We start from the raw sequence: 21,922 nt of genomic DNA, 5'->3' as shown, positions 1-21,922 counted from the left end.
TAAATGAACAATTTTATATATGTCTCTTTGCAGCCTCTCTCTCTCTCTTGCACACAATAAGATATAAGCTCGTTAAGGGATTATTTTTCAATAACAAGCAAGTCATATAAGATATATATAACAAGATGTGTAAACATTTTGCAGAACAGATCCCATCACAAGATACCTAGCACAATAATTCCTAGCCTTTTCGACAGAGAAATTAATTTGTAATTGGTATTCTCAACGCAATGATCAAATATTGACAATAAATTTTGTCAAATAATAGCCTTTATTTGGACCGACTATTATTCACATGAAAATACCTTATACTTGTCACACATTTATCATCACAGGTACAATATTATTTGGCCAAATTGCATATTCCTTTGGGCCGAACACAATTTGCATAATTTCATACAAAAATTTATGTAATTTTAATCAAATCAATTTTCACAATAGGGATTACTTTGACAATATATCGTGCCAATCAACTTAATTAAAAAAAATTACTAGACATGCAAATAAATGGGAAGGATATACTAAATTTACACCCAATCATGATAGCAAAAAATATAAAACATTAATTACGGCAAGTAAATATCATATCCTTATATTATATTTAATGTTATCATTGATTTATACTTAAAATACAACAAGTAAATATCACATTCGTAAATAACAATGGATTTGTATATGCAAAAACTTAAATCATATACGCAATAAAATTAGGGGATGATATAATAAGGTTATCGTCCAGTATAAAATGCAATGCAGCATGTTAGATTCATTTACTTTCATAGAATTATTTATGGAACAATATATATTATTCTTTAATCAATTATCACACAAAAAGAATGAAGAATTAATGTTGATGAGTCATAGTACAAAAGTATATATGTATCCCGTATTTGTATACCCATATGTATCTGTATGCGCACTCCTCTGTACAAAACTATCCAACAACAAAAAAGAAAATCGAAAACCCCGTCCAACAAAACAAAACACGTGCAATGAATAGGAGTGGTGCATAAATCCAAAAAGCAGTGCAAAAAAAAATTCCACTGAATTCAAATCAAAAGCATGACAACATCTAAATTTACCAAAAATTAATATGAATTATCTCAAAATAAAATTAGGGTTCATATATAACCAATTAATTGATCCAGGTATAATAGGAATTAAAAAACTTTAGATCTCAATAATCTAACAATAATGGTGGCTCTGATACCACTTGTTTGAATTTTAGGGGATCCTTATAAAATATCGATAACCACAAGAAACACATTATGTTAGATTATCAAGAAGGGTTATGAAGAATACATGGATCCATAATGATTGATCAAATAAACGCAACAAAATTTGGACAATAGTCACAAATAATTGGTTTAATAACCTTCCTTAACCAAATCACCTTATTCCTTATAGTCCTATCATTTTTTCTTCAGATGGGGAAAGGAAAAATTGTTTCTTGATTTGGTGTATTGGAGGCTATAACCATGCCTCAGGTTTTAAACCTGTTAGGGTTACCATTATACCCTAATGGGCCAAACTAGTTTCCACTCATTAAGCACATATCAATTTTTTTGTTAATAGTCTAATAGGCTCACCAAATTAGACAACTTATATTGAGCCCATAAAAAATGTAAATAACTAATGTAAATGTTATAATATAATATGTAGCCTACATTAATTAATTAATTAGAAATTATAAAATTCCTAACATCTATTGCTAACTTAATTGCATTAGAAGCATCACACTCCAACCAAACATTCCTGAAACCCTTTTCCCAAGCCAATCTCAGCCCTATCAGGATGCCCATAAGCGCAACCCTCAACACACTATAAGATCCTAGATTGTATGAAAAACTCGTTAGCCAAAAGCCCATCTCATTTCTTAGAATTCCTCCATAAGTCACCTTTCTACCTCCTTGGATAATCGACCCGTCCACATTTAACTTGAGCATACCATTAGTAGGGCAATCCAACCCACATTCTTCCAAGTGTAGTTTCTCATTCTGTGCGGAAGAGAATCCAAACTGCAATGTTAGATATCGTTGGACAAGGAATTCACTTGTTGAAAGATCCCAAAAGGGGTAGGGTTTACATTCTTAAAAACTTTCGAATTCCTCCCTTTCCAAATACTCCAAATAGTAGCACCAAACAAAATATGCCATCTGCTAGGAAGTACAGAATGTCTCTGAGCAGGCTTTAAATTATCAAAAACCCAGCTCTAAAGATCCCCTGAGAAGGAAGGCAAAGAATAAATATTAAGATTCCACACCTTCCAAATTTGTTGCACCACTCCACAATCTATAAGGAGGTGTAAGTCAGTTTCCTCTTCCACCCCACACATGGGGCACTAATTATTAACCGTAAAGCCACAAGCAAACTTATGGACATATGTTTTTATCCCCCCATTTAGGGTAGACTAGAGGAAACATTGGTCTTTTGAGGTCCCTCCCATTTCCAAACATCTACCTCCATAGGAGGAGTCATACTGGTTATCTTCAACAATAAACTTGGACTCAAGTAGTTCTTCAGGAGTGTTGGGAAATTGAAGGGGTAAATACCGGGAAGATTTACACCAATGGACCATGAACAACAATATAAGTGAACCTGATACCATACCTTAACCCAAAACCTTAAGACTCAGGTTTATGGGTTATACCTTTACTTATATGATGTTCAATCTTCTCATTCCTACATAATTTAATACTTCATCTCTCACATGGACTCCAACAAGGAGGTAAAAAATCCAACTACTAGAATCTATCACAAAAAAATATATTTTCTAATGTAAGATCGCTTGAGGAATGAGGGTTATGGCCTTATCTTCCATAACAACCTTGGAGGGTAATCATATACTCTTCCAAAAAGCTATTAATCTTCCATTGCCTATGTTCTAATGCGTACACCTCTGAGTATCCTTCTAGACATTAATGATACTCCTTCATGTTGAGGAGCAATTAGTTTTCCTTTGAATGAGGGGGATAGTCTCAATGTCATAGCTATATTTCTTTCTTAAAATCTCCACCCAAAGAGGTTTTGGGTAATGAATCATACCCTAAGCCAGTTTCATAATAAAGGCCCTATTAAAATAATACAAATTCCTAAACCCCAAATCCCTATCCTTCTTGGCTAAAAACAATTCACTCAATACAATAGTATGCCAAGATCTTCCCCCACTAACCTTCCAAAAAAAATTCCGAGTTAAGCTTTCCAAAGAATTACAAACCAATTTGGGGAGAAAAGTTGTTTCCATAGTGTATGAAGGGAGGGCCTGTAACACTAAATGCACTAGAGTGATCCTTCCAGCAAAATTAAGACATTGTGATTTTCAGGAAGCCATCTTCTGTTGGACAAAATCCACAATATGCTAATAAGTATCCTTAGTCACCCTAGTGTGAAGTAAGGGAACACCTAGATATTTTCCTAGGTCAGTAGTCAAAGTATATCCCGATGCATATCTTATTTGATATTCCACAACTAGAATATATTCTTAGACACACAAAGTATAGTCTTGTCTACACTCACCACTTCTCTAGAAGTCAAACAAAAAGTATGAAGGCAATCCCTAAAAACCTTCATTTAGTCGAGGTCTGCCCCAAAAGTAACAGGTCATCGATAAAAAAGAGATGTGAGATAAGGGATCCCTTTCTAGACAAAACAACATGTTTACACTCCTTGTTTTCCACTGACCTGTTAATCAAATGAGAAAAACATTCCATATAGAGAACAAAAAGAAAGAGGAAAAGAGGTTCCCCCTGTTGTATTCCTCTAGTAGGAATGAACTTCATTGTTTTCTCCTTGTTTGCTAGAACTTGCATAGAGCAGGAGTCCATACAATGCTTAATGATGCTCACGAAATGATTGTTGAAGCTCAAGTCCTTCAAAGTGTTGATAAAAAAATCCCAGTGTAACAAGTCGTAAGCCTTCTCTAGGTCTACTTTGATTACCATGAGCTTATTCTTCCTTTTCAACTGATGCCATGGAGTGAAATGCTACCACGATGTTATCCACACTATGCCTCCCCAGAATGAAATTGCACTAGAAGGGGGATACCATATCACATTTATTATAACATCGTTATGAGAGAAATTTGTTGCCTGCCAAAAGAAATTCCAACATATTCTTTAATATTATAGGTTTAAGTTTATTGAAAAGAACATCATTATGAGAGAATTTTTTTCCTTAAAAAAATGAGAGATATTTGTTAAATAAGATGTGAGACACATAAAATTTTATAATTTTTAATAAATTTTAACTAATAAAAAAGAATATGTTTGAAATAGTGTGTTAAAAAATGCGTTAATAATTTTTCTTAAATAAACACACTACGAAAACATAAAGAATTAAATATTTTAGTCATCTATATTATTAATTATAAATTTAATCAGTCTAGTATGTTAAATTTAAATCATTAAATTTAGGTAAATGTTTTCTTTGTTAAAGATATGCTACCTGTCCAAGGGTACGATTATGACACCCTTTACTCCGATGTACATATTTATATAATAAAATACATGGAAATGAGAAATTACATAAAATGATTTTATATAATAAACATAAAGGAGTTCACATGAGTAAAAGGTTCACATTCAATTAAGGGTATGAAAATATTTTTGGCTCAAAACAAGGTTTTCCAAAACTACAGAGAATGAACTAAAGACTCAGCATGTGAAACAAAAATGATAAAAACTACATGTCCAGAACTTCATGCAATTAATGCAGAAACACATGTCCCAATTTCACATCCTATTAGAGCATTGTGTCCCAACATCCTCTAGCACGAGGTTCTTTAAAGTCATCCACCTAACCATCTGCTTCCATGAACACAAGGTTCAAGATCATCATAAGATTCAAACACAAACAACACACAAGGAGTGAGTTATCACATTCTTAAATAGGTAGAGATAAACGAAAGCACATAGATATAATATAAGTATAACAAACTTAAATTACCATAATTCGCATAATTTTACCACTCATTGCGTAACATCACTTGTCCCAAAGATTTAATCCCAAAATTACATTCCACACCTTCACATTAATCATGTGTTCAGAACAACACATTTCAAGTACAACACAACATCTCACACTCACAATTCATTACCCACCATCACATAATAAGTCACAATGATCATTACACAGACGTTATGCAACAGATATACTAAGACTCAATCCTATATGCAATGTGGTATCATATAAGGGAAAAATCTCGTCGGACGCCTAGGAGTACATGACAAGACAGATCACATACTGGTAAGTCAAATCACTCTCACTTTTGCAATAAAGGAGAACAAAGGAGAATGTGGATGAAAGTTTGAAAAAAAAAGAAAGGAAAAAAAAGAAGAAGAAAAAACTTCAAGTCCCACATCGCTCAGGATAAACACTTGAATAGTGTTTCACTCCCTATATATAAAGAGCTCCTTTCTTCATTTTTCTTTGCCCCAGTTGAGAAGCATTTCCTCAACTTTTCTTTCTCCCTCTCATATTTCAGCCGATGCATTTCTGGCAAACTTCTCCCTCTTTCTTTCTGTCGCTCTATAAATTTCGGTTGGCTATAAGAGTGACTTTTTAAGTCAAAATTTTGGTTGGCTATAAGAGTGACTTTTTAAGTCATATTTTCGGTTGGCTATAAGAACAACTTTTTAAGTCATAATTTCGGTTGGCTATAAGAGTGACTTTTTAAGTCATATTTTTGGTTGGCTATAATAGTGACTTTTCAAGTCATACTTTTCGGTTGGCTATTAGAGTGATTTCTCAAGTCATATTTTCGGTTGGCTGTTAGAGTGACTTTTCAAGTCATATTTTTGGGTGGCTTTAGAGTGACTTTTCAAATAATAAAAGAGGGTGTAATTCTAGAAAAGGTTCCCTCAGTACAGTGGGAATCTTATACAGTGATCTGGGCTGTTTTATCCTGGGGACTTCGTGGTTGATAGTCTGCTTGCACAATTTTTGGCAATGCCACGAAACGTCTTAAAGAAAGCGACATTGTCCGCGACTCAGCCAGTAATTTTTTCGGTTTGCCATAAACTATTGTTACAACAATTTTAAGACGGTTTCGGTTCTGCTATGGCTACCGTAGATATTACTGGCTCGAATAGCAATGACCTCAACAAACCTTTTAGGTTTGAAGGGTATCATTTCAAATGTTGGCAACAAAAGATGATGCTTTCTTTAACTATGAGAAAAGTTGCCTATGTTTTGAACACTGATATTCCAGTGGTACCTGAGGATGCTGAGATGGAAGTGAAGGATAAAATGACTATGGAACTAGCTCTTTGGAATGAAAATGATTACCTATGCAAGAATTTCATTCTGAATGGGTTAGCTAATGATCTCTATGATTACTATAGTCCATATAAGTTTGCCAAATTAGTTTGGCTAGCTCTGGAAAAGAAGTATGATACTGAGGAAGCTGGGACTAAAAAATATGTTGTTAGCCGCTACCTCAAGTATCAAATGACTGATGATAAATTAGTAGAGTCTCAATCCCATGAGATACAGAAAATTTCTCAAGAGTCATACATAGCTGTGATAACTGAGATCAATATGATTGGAGGATCAGATGGATGGTGGGTAGACACTGGGGCCTCCCGCTATGTCTGCTATGATCATGCTATGTTTAAAACATACATGAATAAGAAAGTGTTGCTGGGTGATTCCCACATCTCTACGGTTACTGGAACTGGAGATGTTGAACTGAAGTTTACCTCTGGAAAGACTTTGATTCTCAAAGATGTGATGCATACTCCAGAGATGAGAAAGAATCTGGTTTCTGATTTTCTTTTAAATTAAGGAATAGTGGGGGTACTTCATCCAGTTATCTTCTTGCTATTAGTAGTGAAAATCTTGCACAACCAGAATCAGATATAGAGCCTCGAAGAGGTAAGAGAGCAAGAATTGCTAAAGAGTATGGGCCCGATTATATGACCTATACATTAGAGGAGGATCCATCAAACCTCCAAGAAGCTTTGTCTTCTTTGGATGCTGAATTGTGGCAAGAAGCCATTAATAATGAGATGGATTCTTTAGAATCTAACAAGACCTGGCATTTAGTAGACTTGCCTCCTGGCTGCAAACCAATTAGATATGAAATCATTGTTGTGTAACAACTTTGATATGAAAGACCTCGGAGAAGCAAGTGTAATCCTTGGTATTAAGATTACTAGGTCAAAAGAGGAAATTTCTTTGGATCAATCTCACTACATTGAGATGATCTTAAAGAAATATGATTACTTTGACTGTAAACCTACTAGTACACCATATGATCCAAGTGTAAAACAGTTTAAGAACACTGGTGAAGGTATACGACAAACTCAGTACACAAGTATCATTGGCAGCCATAGGCATGCCACTGATTGTACTAGATTCAACATAGCCTATGTTGTGGGATTATTATGCAGGTTTACCAGTAGACCTAGTATGGAGCACTGGCACGCTATTGAAAGGGTAATGAGGTACCTTAAAAGAACCATAAACCTTGGATTACATTATAAAAGGTTTCCCGCTGTACTTGAAGGATACAGCGATGCAGATTGGAACACTCTTTCAAATGATTCCAAAGCAACCAACAGCTATATATTTAGCATAGCTGGTGGGGATGTTTCTTGGAAGTCAAAGAAACAGACTATCTTAGCTCAGTCCACTATGGAATTTGAGATGATAGCACTAGCAACTGCTAGTGAGGAAACAAGTTGGCTGAGAAGCTTACTTGCAGAGGTTCCTTTATGGGAAAGACCGATACCAACTGTGTTGATCCATTGCGATAGTACCGCGGCTATTGAAAAAAATTGAGAACCGTTATTACAATGGTAAGAAACGACAGATATGTTGTAAGCACAGCACTGTTAGAGAATTACTCTCAACAGGAGCTTTTAGAGTGGATCACGTACGCACTGATGATAATTTAGCAGATCCTTTGACGAAAGGATTAGCTAGAGAGAAAGTCCATTACACTTCTAAAAGAATGAGACTATTGCCCTTACTACGATGATCATTCATGATGGTAACCCGACCTAAATGACTGGAGATCCCAAGAACTAGGTTCAATGGGTAATAACAAGTTATGAAGTGATATGAGATGAATATGCTGTTATAAGTGAAAGCTGCATGATTCCTGAAGTAACAAGAGGATGAGTTATGAAAAAAGAAATTCGTAATTCTTAATGAGATCTATACTCTATGTTGAGTGGAGTACCTAGGCTACAAGAGTACTCTTGATAGACTCACCTATGTGAATGTTGAAGTGGGGACCGCTTCATATGAAATTTTGGGCAAAAATTTATTGAGCGTTCACTATACCGGGATAGACGTGCATGATCTTTAACGCACGTGCTTTATAGAATACACATGTGAAAAGGTTGTGTGTGGTTTGATGTCGGAGATAGAGTTCAAGACTTCGAGTCACTCTAGTAAAATCTGAATCTTACTCACTATGCAAAGGTTCAAGTTGTATGACATCTTTGTTTATGGACAATTTTATGAAATCCTCGAAAATCTTCTTTTCAAATTTCAAGTGGGGGATTGTTAGAACAAAGGAGAATGTGGATGAAAGTTTGAAAAAAAAGAAAGGAAAAAAAAGAAGAAAAAAAAGCTTCAAGTCTCACATCGTTCAGGATAAACACTTGAATAGTATTTCACTCCCTATATATAAAGAGCTCCTTTCTTCATTTTTCTTTGCCCCAGTTGAGAAACATTTCCTCAACTTTTCTTTCTCCCTCTCATATTTCAGCCGGTGCATTTCCGGCAAACTTCTCCCCCTTTCTTTCTGTCGCTCTATAAATTTCGGTTGGCTATAGGAGTGACTTTTTAAGTCAAAATTTCTGTTGGCTATAAGAGTGACTTTTTAAGTCATATTTTCGGTTGGCTATAAGAGCGACTTTTTAAGTCATAATTTCGGTTGGCTATAAGAGTGACTTTTTAAGTCATATTTTCGGTTGGCTATAATAGTGACTTTTCAAGTCATACTTTTCGGTTGGCTATTAGAGTGACTTTTCAAGTCATATTTTCGGTTGGCTGTTAGAGTGACTTTTCAAGTCATATTTTTGGGTGGCTTTAGAGTGACTTTTCAAGTCATACAAGAGGGTGTAATTCTAGAAAAGGTTCCCTCAGTACAGTGGAAATCTTATACAGTGATCTGGGATGTTTTATCCTGGGGACTTCGTGGTTGATAGTCTGCTTGCACAATTTTTGGCAGTGCCACGAAACGTATTAAAGAAAGCGACATTGTCCGCGACTCAGCCAGTAAGTTTTTCGGTTTATCATAAACTATTGTTACAACAGTTAATAGCAACCACACGTACATGTATAGTAAACAAGTATAACCTTACATTTCCTCCTAAGTTACTAAGACCTTTGTAGAGTAAAATTACAAGTATAGAGGATGTACTAATCCTATTAAGTTCATACTTATCTTGTTTGAAAGCTAAGACAATTATTTATAACTCTTATGTTGATCACAAAAATTATTTTGATCATTAACTATGTCTAAACCTAAGGTAAACATTGGATCACTACTTAATTCTAACAGCTGGATCTTTGCTCATTAATTTGACTCTATGTGGGGCTAACATGAGGTCACATTTGATAGTATATTGATGGAACTTGTTTCAAATGTCAACGGTACGGTTAACAATTAAGCCATGATTTACAAAATAAAAGTGATGCCTAAAAGTCAATACAAAAACGATGATCCACAAATCTATAAGATCTAACAGCAGCTTAAAGAAAAGTCAGAACGTAAAAATATGCAAAGAACGTAATCCAATTATGATTATCAGCAGCTTTGCCGTCTTATGACCAAACTCATTTTAGCGGTTGGGTACACGTACAGAATAGTAAAAAAACAAAAGAATAGTGAAGTTTTAAGAGGGGGAATGCTCCCTTAAGAATTTTATAATGTAAATTTTAATGGTATTGAAATGTGAAGATGTTGAAAAATTCAAATAATATTCTTTGTAAAAAAAATATTGTAATAAATTTAACTATATCTTGGTTACATTAAAAAATAAAAATAAAAAAAATATTTGTAGAGAAAAAACAAGTTGACCGATACAGGGGAGGAAGAATGAGTAGAGGGTAGTTTGGGAAAAATAGTGAACAAAAAAATAGAAAGGGGGTGTACACGTTATAAAAGAAGTTGTAAATAGCAATAGGCAATTAGTTACTTTACAAAAGAAAAAGTAGCCTTCTAAATATGATTAACACGAATGACATTGTGAAAAGGTGCAGAACTGTGTCGCTCAATAAACCTTTTCATTTTTTTAATTTTAAGCATATATTGTCAAAGTTCGATTTCCCTTTCATGGAAAAGTATATGTTGAGAAAAATCAATTCATTAAATAATTCTCAATATCTTAAAAAATTAATCTGTAGATCTCATCTAAAACATATCTTAGGTTCATCAAAAACAGAATTTTTCATTGTCTAGTTATTCAAAATAATTATCTCTTCATACTAATTATTTTGACTAAATTATTTATTTGATCTTTTTTCAGTTTAATTTGTTATTTTTTTAAAAGTTTAATTTGATCCTATCTTTTATTTTCTGGTTCATTTTAATTTTTTATCTCTTAAAAAATTATTTCGATAACTTATCTTATTTTTTTATTCAGTTTAATCATCCAATTCATTTGCCATTGATACGTTAATTATTTAAGATTTTTTTTTGTTAAAAAGGAAGTGGAGAGGAAGGAGAGAAAATTGAATAAAAAATTATTTTTAAATGATTAACGTGTCAATCTTAATTAGATTGAATGATCAAATTAAAAAAAAAAGATAAATAATCAAATTGAAAAAAATAATATAAAAAACTAAATAAATTTTTTAAAAAGATAAAAGGATAAAATAAACTAAAATAATAAGGTAAAAAAACTAAATTCAAATTTTTAAAAGATAAAAATTCAAACTAAAAAAAGGGATAAAATATCAAATACATCATTTAGTGAATTATTTTCATTCTCGTATAGTCGTGTACTTCAGTAACATATATAAATCAAATTAGGAGCGAGCATGTGCATTGCATGATTTTTAAGTATAAAAAGAGGGAGAAAGTGAGAGAAAAGAAAGTGAAATGTGAAAAAAAAAAAAGTGGAATGTTGTACAACTAACAAGTAAAAAACGGCTGAACAATTTTTTATAATAATAGAAATAGATAAACTATTTTTTGGTTAACAAAGTAGAATTGCGTATACCAAACAATTAAGAATTAAGAAAGAGGTTCTACGCAGGAAGAGACAAAATCAAAAAGAGAGAATGACATTTAGATTCAACTAGTGTGAATGGTATAAATATTATGTGAACAAAAGACTCATGCTTATTAAGAACAAATTTTAAATCACAAAACTGGTAAATTTAAAATCAAATGTATCTGAATATATAAGGAGGTAGTTAATGTTGCTTCAATCCAAGTTTAATTTCAATAAACAATACCACCAAAAAAGTATTTGCTATCACAATTCCATGCAGATGAAAAGAAGTTAGTCTTCAAGGTTGATGTCCTCCTCCTCCCATTCAATTTCTTTTCTGATCAAAAGTTGTCATACATGGTCATCAAACCAGAAGTAGAAGACAACTTCATCTCTGGCCATCAATTTTTTTTAACGCTTCCCTATATTGTTTACATCAATTAAGTAAATTACTGAATATGAATGCACGATAATCATCACATTTAGTAGGCCATCCACCATGATTAGACAGGTTGTATGACACCACAAGGAAATATAACGCCAGCAATTGTGCAGTACATTTATTAAGCACGAGATGTCACTCCAATTTGAGAATGGAAAACCTGGAATATATAATGTTGAGTTAGATGTTGTTGTAATAACAGGGATGAATGTTAACGTAATTGTTGAATAGTACATAAATGAAACGTTTTGGAATAGTAAGGCAGAGTAAAGTCAGGGAGATTGCAAGGCAAGGATGTAGGATCGGAAGTATACCTATTCATAAGTTGGCAAACACTTCTTTGTATACAACATTAGTGGTAAGATTTTTTGGAATACCTTGATTGTCATGAATAAGAATATGTAGTCCTTTTTTGCTCTTAACTCTTGAAAGGGCAACATATAATTGGCCATGGCTAAAAATCGGGTGCGGCAAATACAATCCCACATGTTCTAATGATGGACCCTGAGACTTGTTTATAGTCATAGCATAAGAAAATATAAATGGAAATTGTCTCCTAATAAGTTTAAATGGCCATAGAGAATCAGATGGAGACATATTCATTCTGGGTATGTATGTTCTATCTCCTGTATTAGGTCCAGTAATGACCTCTGTCTCAACTACATTAGAACCAAGTTTGGTAACAATAAGCCTAGTTCCATTGCACAATCCATCAGCTTGGTCCAAATTCCGTACCAACATAATTGGAGTACCAACCTTAAGTTTTAATTTATGATTAGGTATTCCTGATGTTTGCAATGAGTTTAGAAATTCAGGTGTCAGTAATCCGAAAGCAGGATTGAGTAGTTCATCTGATTTATCAACACTATCTGCACTACAATACTCCTTTTGGTCATTGGGTACCAGTGATAAGACATAATCATTTATTTTTTCAACAATATCTTTTTTAGAGGCAAGAACAACTCTTTTTTGCAAGTAATTTGTGTTGCTATAGTTATGTATCAAGTTGGGATATGTTGCTTCAACAATAGCTTGGATAGGATCAGTATAGTCCTTTATAAGGAACTTATCTGGGATGGTGATTTCAGAACATCCATCATCAGCTTATCCAAATTTTCCATCACCTATGTCTAGTAGCCAATCAAAAAATTGTTTCAGCTTTTCATTGTTGGTCTATCCAGAAGCACTTGATAGCAACCTCATGTTTTTTTGTCAATCTAAGAATTTGGCAATGATCCCAAATGTATGATGCATTTATAGTTGCATGGACAATATCAGAGCGATTACCTCTTGGAACAATAGGTAGTATTTGACGGAAATCACCGCCGAAAACAATAACTTTTCCTCCAAAAGGTAGGTTGTTGTGCATGATGTCCTTAAGGCTTTTATCGAGTGCCTCAAAAGTGAATTTGTGACACATTGGAGCTTTATCCCAGACTATCTGTTTTGTAATTTTCAATAATTCAGCCAAGTCACTACCTTGATGAATATTGCATGTTGAATTCTGTGTTGCAGGCACTGGTATAGCAAATTTAGAATGTGTTGTTCTACCACCAGGTAATAGTAATGATGCAATCCCACTCGAAGCAACTGTACAAACAATACCACCATTGGAGCATATAGCAAATGATAATGTTCTCCAGACAAACATCTTGCCAGTTCCACCATATCCATACAGGAAGTAAACTCCTGGTGATTGAGTGTCAACCACACGTATAATGGTATCAACAATAGACTTTTGCTCATCTGTATTTACATATTGATATAATATGAATTAGTAACATGTACTCTTGTAATTGAGCATGGTGTAAATAAAAAGTGTAAAAATTTGTATATACATGTCAACAAATGGTAGGATGTGTTGAATTCTGCCACCAGTATTTGTTTGTCATATGTCGTTTCATTGTGGGTGAGTTTATTATGGTGTGGGTTGGCTGCATACCCTATTAGGTATGACATGGAAGGAAAATCTCGTAGGCTTTTTCTGTTGGCTTGCAACAAATTTTCAATTTCAGTCCAGCATAGATGGATTGTTTCCTTTTCAGTAAGCTAAACACCTGTGATTAGTATAGTAATAAACATCATGATTATGGGTAATAATATCTTATTTGGTATATATAGAATTACCTTGTTTTCTATGATTGAATTTAATATCATCTGCCCCCTCCATTGCCATGTTTGTTGCCAGACGTATTCTGGTATGTCCATGGTGTTTGTAAATAAAAGCTTGACAAATAATTTTCTGAGGTAGTGTGCAATGCCCCAGCTATTAGCCTTTCGTAAAGCGCCAATAAATTCTTGATCACTACCTAGAAATCCTTTTGCAAAGCATGCTTCCCTAAATGTATTATACATCACATCATTGACTATTCTAATATCTATGTAAGACTGTGGACCTTATGCAGAGGAAAACATCATTCTGAGGTAAAACAATTCGCCAGTTGAAGGTGGGACCCATATAAGTCTGCCTATTGTATTTCCTTGTTCTCTTGGTTGCCAGCATCTTTTGTGTGCAACATAAACAAATCTTGACACATATTGAGGATAAGTAAGATCCTGTCCATAAGGGTATACTTTGTTAGAATGCATCTAGGCTGTGAACATTGATTCTTTGACTGTGGGCTTTGATAGAACTGCACCAATTTGTTGACTATCTGTCCAGTACTGGTTGTTGATTTTGAAGGTGGAAATATAGGCGTTCCACTGCTGGTGACCATCCGTGCATTGGGAATGCAAAAATTTTCCAACATGCTTCTGGGGGAGACACATACCTAGTGAATGGACAAACAAACATAGACCCCAACACACACAATTATATATATAAAATTAGGGAATCAAGTAGAATGGTGTATATTGTTGAAGACACAATCCTATGATTTAATGTTTTTTTAATAACGAATAGAGTTATGTGCAATAATGTTGTTATTTTAATGAAGTCATAATAGAACCATACCTGAAATCAAGAAAGTGTTTAATTTCATCTTGAACATGAGAGTGTGCACCATTCTGGGTCTGATTATTAAGAAGAGTGGTTGTAATATGGTCAGAACCTTTGTTGATGTATTTGAACAAGTATTTGATTGATGTACTTTGATTGCACCATTCCACATTTAAGTGTGTTTTATATTTCAATAACAGTTGTGGATTGTATGGCACAACAAATTAATTATCAAGTTGAATACCATTCTTACCAATTGTATGTCCATCATTTCTCCTATAAACTAGAAATCCATCCTGGTCAACAATTGTTGATTCATGGAATTTTTTAGGGAAATATCTAATACACTTCCCATTGACCACACATGGTGACCTTTTATTTGCAAAGCCACATGGTCCATGAATCATATTGCTGGAGACTATTTCAAATAATTCTGGATGGCTGTGTTTGCTTGGTATTTCTGCTGAAATGATGTGATCAATATCCTGTGGATTTGGGTATTTGTTCGAAGGGTGTAGAACGATTAAAATGTGAGCATGAGTAAATCCTCTTTTTTGCCACTCAATTGTATAAATAACTGCAATAAACTTGGATTAGTGATAGTATAAACATTAATTATGTATATGTGTATTTATTAACTAAAATTTACAGAGTAGGAGAAGAGTGATAGATATTTTAATTACTTACATCCAATAATGTTACCAAAGATATTTCCATGTTTGAGATCATTCATCAATTGATTGAGTTTTATTTTGAAAACCCGTATGATAATATCAGGGCAATCATGAGGGGCGAGGTTGGATTGCCTAACTTTCCATTGTATTTCTGACCATGTTGGATTACATGTTAATGTTAAGAATAAGTCTGGAAATCTAAGATGTCCACAAATTGTCATCCCATCAAAATAGAGTTTCTCCATATACCTCTGGCTACCAACAAAACTACTTGGCAGTATAATTCTCTTTCCTTTTTCGCTACCAAGTGTTTCAGGATCATTATTAGAGGTATTTAAATTGATGTACTTGTCAACTCTGAGTTGTTGTTGATGTTGCCTAACATAGTTTATTTTTTGAGACTCAATCATACAATACCCATCAACAATCCATTGTTGAAACAATCTTTTTAAATGAAGTATAGTTTGATCTTCATTGGTTCTTGACTGCAGCCTATAACAAAAATATTCCCGCATTGTAACTTTTTTTCCCTCTTTGCAGTATGTATATTGGCATGATCCTTATGAAGTATATTTGGTCTGTAACCATATTCTCCATTTGGATATAAAAGGGGATATTGCAAAGGCAAATATGCAGGATGAAGTTCATGTATTCTCTTCAGAAGTCCAGATTGTTTTTCTATTATGATATCTCTTTTATCAGATGTGTGCTCGTCACCAACAATCAAAGCAACAACTTTGGTAGTAGTTGGTAAGTTATATAATCTTCCATTTGTTCGTCTTTCACTAATCAATTTTAGTTTAAGTTCAGGAATTGCGGTAGATTGTAATTTGTCCCTTGCCATCCTGAACTTTTGGGCATAATGATTGTGATTATCAAGCATATTTTTTATTCCAATGATAATGTTTTCATCAAGCACATGATGCATACTATAAATTTAAAATTGTTCAGAACAGAATTGGCAGACATTTTTAAATGTAATTTTAAAAAGTTGTAAGATAAATATAAATACTGACAGGTTCTGGGAAAGTCTATAGTTGACCTCATTGTCTGTATCATAAATATACAGTTGTGCAAACATGGGTGGGTTATTAGGCATAGGGAGGAGGCTTCCGATAAGATGATGTGCTTGGCCATGTATACATAAAGTTGGAGGTCCCCTTCCAGTATTATAGGATGTGTCAATTTTGAAACCAGGTGACGTGAATGCAAACATTAGATTATATGAACATATGTTTTCCTAAAAGTTCTTAGCTCTAGAATCATGGTTATTGAAAACTAAGTGACGCAATGGATGGGGTGGCTGCTGCAACAGAGACAATTGTATTTTTCCATCAGAACAACATAATGTAAACTTTGGTTTTCTGGTTTGTTTGTCTTTATTTATCCTCTCATCATATCACATCATAGCTTTACAATGTTGGCATTCCCATACTGGATCTCCAATATCAATGTAAGCACTACCTATAAATTAATTATTAGTAATTTCATACATCGAAGACAGAACAAAGTATTTGAAAGATTTGAGCCAAAACCTATATTTTTATATTCAGATGGTGTGTCTAGAATGCTCTGACCATCATAATCATCAACATCATCTATCGTTGGGTCGCTGAATGAGTAATCTATATATGTTAATTTGGTATAAAATATATGAGTTGAATGCATTTAATTGAGTCATTTAATAATCCAAGAAGCTGAATATAAATATTTGATGATTACCTATATCCATACTTTCTTGTGTCATATTCACATTGTCATCAGTGCAATCTGAGATGTCATCAATTAAATCTGAGTTGTGAATTACAAACTGATCTTCCTGTGTAGTCTTAGATGGTGTGTGATTTTTATCTGCATAAACACATATGATGGCATCACATATATTAGTTGATTGAAGAATGACATTACAAAATGATGTAAGAAAAAAAATTAGATGTGTCCATGTAAATATGTAAGAATAACATTACAATTAAAATTACCTATATGAATGTCACAGTGTGTGATATTAGAACCATGATCACTATCATTTGAGGTGTGCTCTATGAGCCTTGAATTTCGTAGTATATATTTCCTTGGTTGTATAGGGTGGAATGTGGATGTAGAAGGTGTTGCCTCATTTTTTTGTTTGTCATAGGATGACATCAAATTCCTCTGGATCAACGAAACATTGAGTGTACGTTTCTGGAGTAAATGTTGTCTTGGCATTTGAAGTGATGTTTGTGGATGGTGTAGATTGGGAGCTTGTTGTGTGGTTCTCACTGTTAAAGGTTGGGGAGGTTGGTCTAGATTGGGAGCTTGTTGTAGATGGTGTAGGTTGGCAGTTGACTATAATAACAGTGTTGGTAAGTATAATATTAATAAAAAAACTGTATAAATGAATTCGAATTTTGTATTATTGTTACCATCACTGATTATACATTGCCTTTTTTGTTGTAAAATAATCTTCCTACGCTTTCTTCGTTCAACATACTTTTCCATTTGAACTTTGATTTGTGTAACAACAACTGATTTATAATTGTTAACCACCATGAAAATTTAATGTTAAAGCCTATAACATAAGTAACTGGAATGGAAAAATAGAAAATGATTCCAATATGACACTTATTTGGACGCGCCAGTGAAGCCATATGTTTTTTTAATTTAAAAAGTAGAATAGTATAAAAGAATACAAAAGTCTGTAGTAAAACATGTATTAAATTTCATATTTGATGGTTGGTTGTTCTGCCAATGCTCTTATGGTTGAGCATTTATCATCATCCTCCTTCTTTTTGTCGTTGAATACATTAAATATTTGATGAGGGAGGAAACAAAGTATTTGAAAATTAAGTGACCCATTGCCAAAGAAATCGATAAGATTTAAAGTTGTTGAAGAATAGTTTGGTTTGCATTGATATTGATATTGACGTTGATGGGCAATCGACAAAGGCCCTTAAATGAGTGAAGAAACTTCGGGTGTTGTATTGGTTGTGCTTACTTACCACGCAAGTAACTGATTATATGCTGGGAGAAACCACCCAACCAATCAAGGTAAGTCATTGTTCCTGTTAAAGCTATGTCTAAAATTGGTTCATTAAATGCATTGAGTGTGGCATCCAAAACAATAGCCGTTAATAAAGAATAGAAGAGTAGTATAGCCTTGATTACCTGGCTGTATTAAATGTGTTTGCTGGTAATGAGATTTGTGACAGTATAATTATTATTTATAAGAAAGAAATACACAAAGCAAGGAATATATATTCACGACATTTTCGTTATTGTTGTGCATATGATTAATAATTTGGGGATTTTGGGGATAGCTTAAGTATGGGATTTTAATTTATATAATCAGTAACTTTTGAAAAAATTGTATATGGATTAATAAATGTTGAGAACCATTGGGTAATAATTGTAGGATTGGTGAGTATCCACATTTTTTGTATTTTGTGATAGGCTAAGTATATATAATTGATTCAGTGGCTTGGTAGATAACATTTTATGCAGCAATATAATAATTGAATTAAAATTCAACATTACAAAAGCCAAGGAATTGAACAGGTGAATAAGAAACACGTTTATAACATATACTGAATCAAGAGGAAAAACAAATATAATATTTTCTAATTAAACATTACAAAAACCAAGGAATTCAACATGTGAATAAGAAAAACGTTTATAACATATATTGAATCAAGAGGAACACCATATATAATATTGTCTAATACGCGAAGGTATTTGAAAGCAAAAAACATATCAGTTTTTCTACAACACAACAAAAGTAAAAAAATACTGTTATAACTATTCTCTCTGTCATTTAGGGGGACTCGTCTTCATCCCAAGTGATCTCCTTCCTCAGGATGATTTCCCATACACCTTGGTTTGGCTGGTAATAAAAGACAACCTCATCTATAGCCATCAAGTTGTTGTCCGTCAAGAATTGGTACCAAGGTGTAGTCAGAGTTTGCAGCCCATCATGGGCAGACATCCTCCAAATCTGACGACCACGGGGTGGTTCAACAGTAAGATATTGGGATGTGCGTCCAATGACATCAATAGCATAAGGTGGCAACACCTATATTACAACCAACACAGTTAATTAGGATTGGAATGCCAGGAATTTTGTTAATAGTGGTTTATAATATACAAAGGGATACTTTTACCAGGGGTGAAGGAGTAGAGATCATACGATTGGTAATATCGACGGTAAATACGTAAGTCATGGTAGTACTGTAAGGCCTGCCAGATGTTTGTCTGTCCAGTGGTGGCATGAAATGCAAATGAAAGGTTGTATTTCTATCGAGTGCAGCAAAATGAACCACCAGGCCTTCTTGAATACCCAACGCTCTTCTGAAGTCCTTCAATCCATCCGCAAAATAGAATTTGTTACTGCCTTTTCTAACCTTGATAAAATGTTTGTCTCCATTGTAATCAAACGACACATACAATGGGTAAGTAGAAGCCCATTGCCTGTGATACGGTGATGGTATTTGAATGAAGTTATGGAATTATACATTGATGACACAGTTAACCCCATAATAGTAGATATAATTCTTGTGTTCATCTGATACAATAAAACAAATAAGATGGTCAGTATGAAAACTGTCAACATGGAAAACAGACTGAAATTGGTATATAACTAGGTTGCCAAAGAAACTACGTGCTGCCTGAATGGGGAAATGCGTCATAGTTAAACTTTCGACATAGTTAAATAAGTTGTTTGTATATCTATGGAGATTAACAATTCGGTCAAACAAAGTTTTATAAACATAAAGGTAAAGAACAATGTATGAAGAATAATGAAAATATGAGAAGAATAAAGAATGAACTAAATAAAACCATAATGACTTACGACGGTGGAGGCAGTGGATATTTGCGAACTCATGGTGCGGGCAGAATTTGGTTTTGGAGTTGGAAGAACGACAAAAGAGTTGTCAGTAAGTTGACAATAACAACAGGCTAAAATAAAGAGTTTATATCTACGATATCCAGTTCTCCATCACTAATAATTAATAATTAATTATTATTAATTATGAATTGTTAATCAATCAAACTGGATAATAAACAGGAAATAAAATTGAAGCAGTAGTTTAAAGGTCTTTGAAAGCACTGTTTATGTGGACTCGTAATTGAAGCAGTACTTTAAAGGTCTTTGAAATCGTTGTTTATGTGAACTCATTATGATGAGGTGACTTGAATGCACAACATATTATAATAATTTAATATAATAATATAAAAACATAATATAATAATTAACAATAACATTAGTAGTAGTAATAATAATAATAATAATACTTGTAAAAGGGCTCCTTATAATTATAATAATTTTAATTAATTAATCATTTATATATTTATATATATAATACTATATTATATATATATATATATATATATATAATACTATATTATATATATATATATATATATATATATATATATATATATATATATATTGTATATTTATATCAATATCTCTATGTCAAGATACGACGGCCATCCTATTTGCAAAATGGAGAATGACAATAATTGTAGTCTATACCTATTTTGGGTACTGATAAAGGCAGACCCTCTAATTTTTTTTTAAAGATAATCACACACTCCAATAAAATGTAATCAATGGATTTTGGTAGTTTCTGTAAGTTACCATCCATTTAAAAGGTATATTGCAATGTGCATCCTACATAAAGTAATCACTATCTATCACATATTTACCTTGCGTTTACTTGCACCACAGATAGTCTAGAAGCTTCAAGGGTACGTTAGAACCTATATGTATATATAATATAATATAAAATCATAAATGCTAATATAATATTAAATCACAAATGTTCTATTTGCGCATATAATATCCATGAACTACATATTCTAATTATTTAATGTGAATAACCAATATTAGTAGTAAGGTTGGGTTTATAACCGACAACAGTAAGCATCACAGGAGGATAAAGGAAGGAAGCAAGTAATTTTTTTTTGTGTAGACACCATAGATAAATGCAGTTACATCAAAACAAACAAAAGGCAATTGGTTAATATGTTATCCCGTTCAATCCACATCCATTGTTATCCTTCGAATTAATCTGATAATTATTATGTTAACGGTGAAAGTTAAGAGTATTAGAAGGATCAACAACAAACATAAGTTAAAGGATAAATACGATGATTCATACATATATCCAATTGTTTATACAACATTGGTATAAAATGTTGTTGTACATCACAAAATATATTGTCATATGGACTGATATAATACATTCAAAATGATAAAGTTGATGTAAAACAAAACATACACGCTGATACCACTCGATTTTTTAACCACTAATTACTCGGCTTTGATATGTTTGTTAGTTGATAGTTGATATTGTGTATACTCATCAAAATCAAATTCAGAATTGGTTTGCTGACTACTAATCCTTTTGGTTGGAGTTACACAGGCTGTCTTTCTTGGATCGTAATTAGCGGATTGTGACAATGATGGTTGTGTACCCATTTAGCAATATATTAACAATTTAATAAACAAAGATTTGTCACATAATAATAGTTTTAAACATTCGTCAATCCTACACCTAGAAAAATATCAGAACAAAATACCCACCGTAGGATGGTAACTTGGTGGAGAACTTTCAGGCTCAACAACTCCTTCCTTTCCTATACTTGCTTCTCCCTGCATGCAAAATATTAAGGCAGAACAAACGTTAATTATTTTCTATTTACCTTATATTTT

At 33.2% G+C, this 21,922-nt stretch overlaps 1 protein-coding gene across 1 annotated transcript; it reads right to left on the bottom strand.

Annotated features, from left to right (window-relative positions):
- Positions 1-7,625: 7,625 nt before the first annotated feature.
- On the bottom strand, positions 7,626-18,264 carry LOC100780657 (ATP-dependent DNA helicase PIF1). Its single transcript, XM_006606772.1, has 5 exons — positions 18,207-18,264; positions 16,951-17,079; positions 12,904-13,362; positions 11,994-12,686; positions 7,626-7,765 (listed from the first exon to the last, which is right to left on the bottom strand). Exons 1-5 carry the CDS (start codon positions 18,262-18,264, stop codon positions 7,626-7,628), a joined length of 1,479 nt encoding a protein of 492 aa, XP_006606835.1.
- Between the last annotated feature and the right edge of the window lie 3,658 nt (positions 18,265-21,922).

Source organism: Glycine max, chromosome 20 (assembly GCF_000004515.6).
Source record: "Glycine max cultivar Williams 82 chromosome 20, Glycine_max_v4.0, whole genome shotgun sequence".
Classification (NCBI taxonomy): Eukaryota; Viridiplantae; Streptophyta; class Magnoliopsida; order Fabales; family Fabaceae; genus Glycine; species Glycine max.
Note: the sequence above shows the minus strand (reverse complement) of the source record. Positions and strands in the feature narration are given on the sequence as shown.

Coding starts and splice junctions, on each gene's coding strand:
- LOC100780657 (XM_006606772.1), bottom strand. CDS start 18,264: ATGACTTACCTTGATTGGTTGGGTGGTTTCTCCCAGCATATAATCAGT. Junction 17,080..18,206: donor TATAATCAGTTACTTGCGTG/GTAAGTAAGCAC, acceptor GTGTTTATGCAG/ATAAAAATCACACACCATCT. Junction 12,687..12,903: donor ACTACCTATTGTTCCAAGAG/GTAATCGCTCTG, acceptor TCACCATCCCAG/ATAAGTTCCTTATAAAGGAC.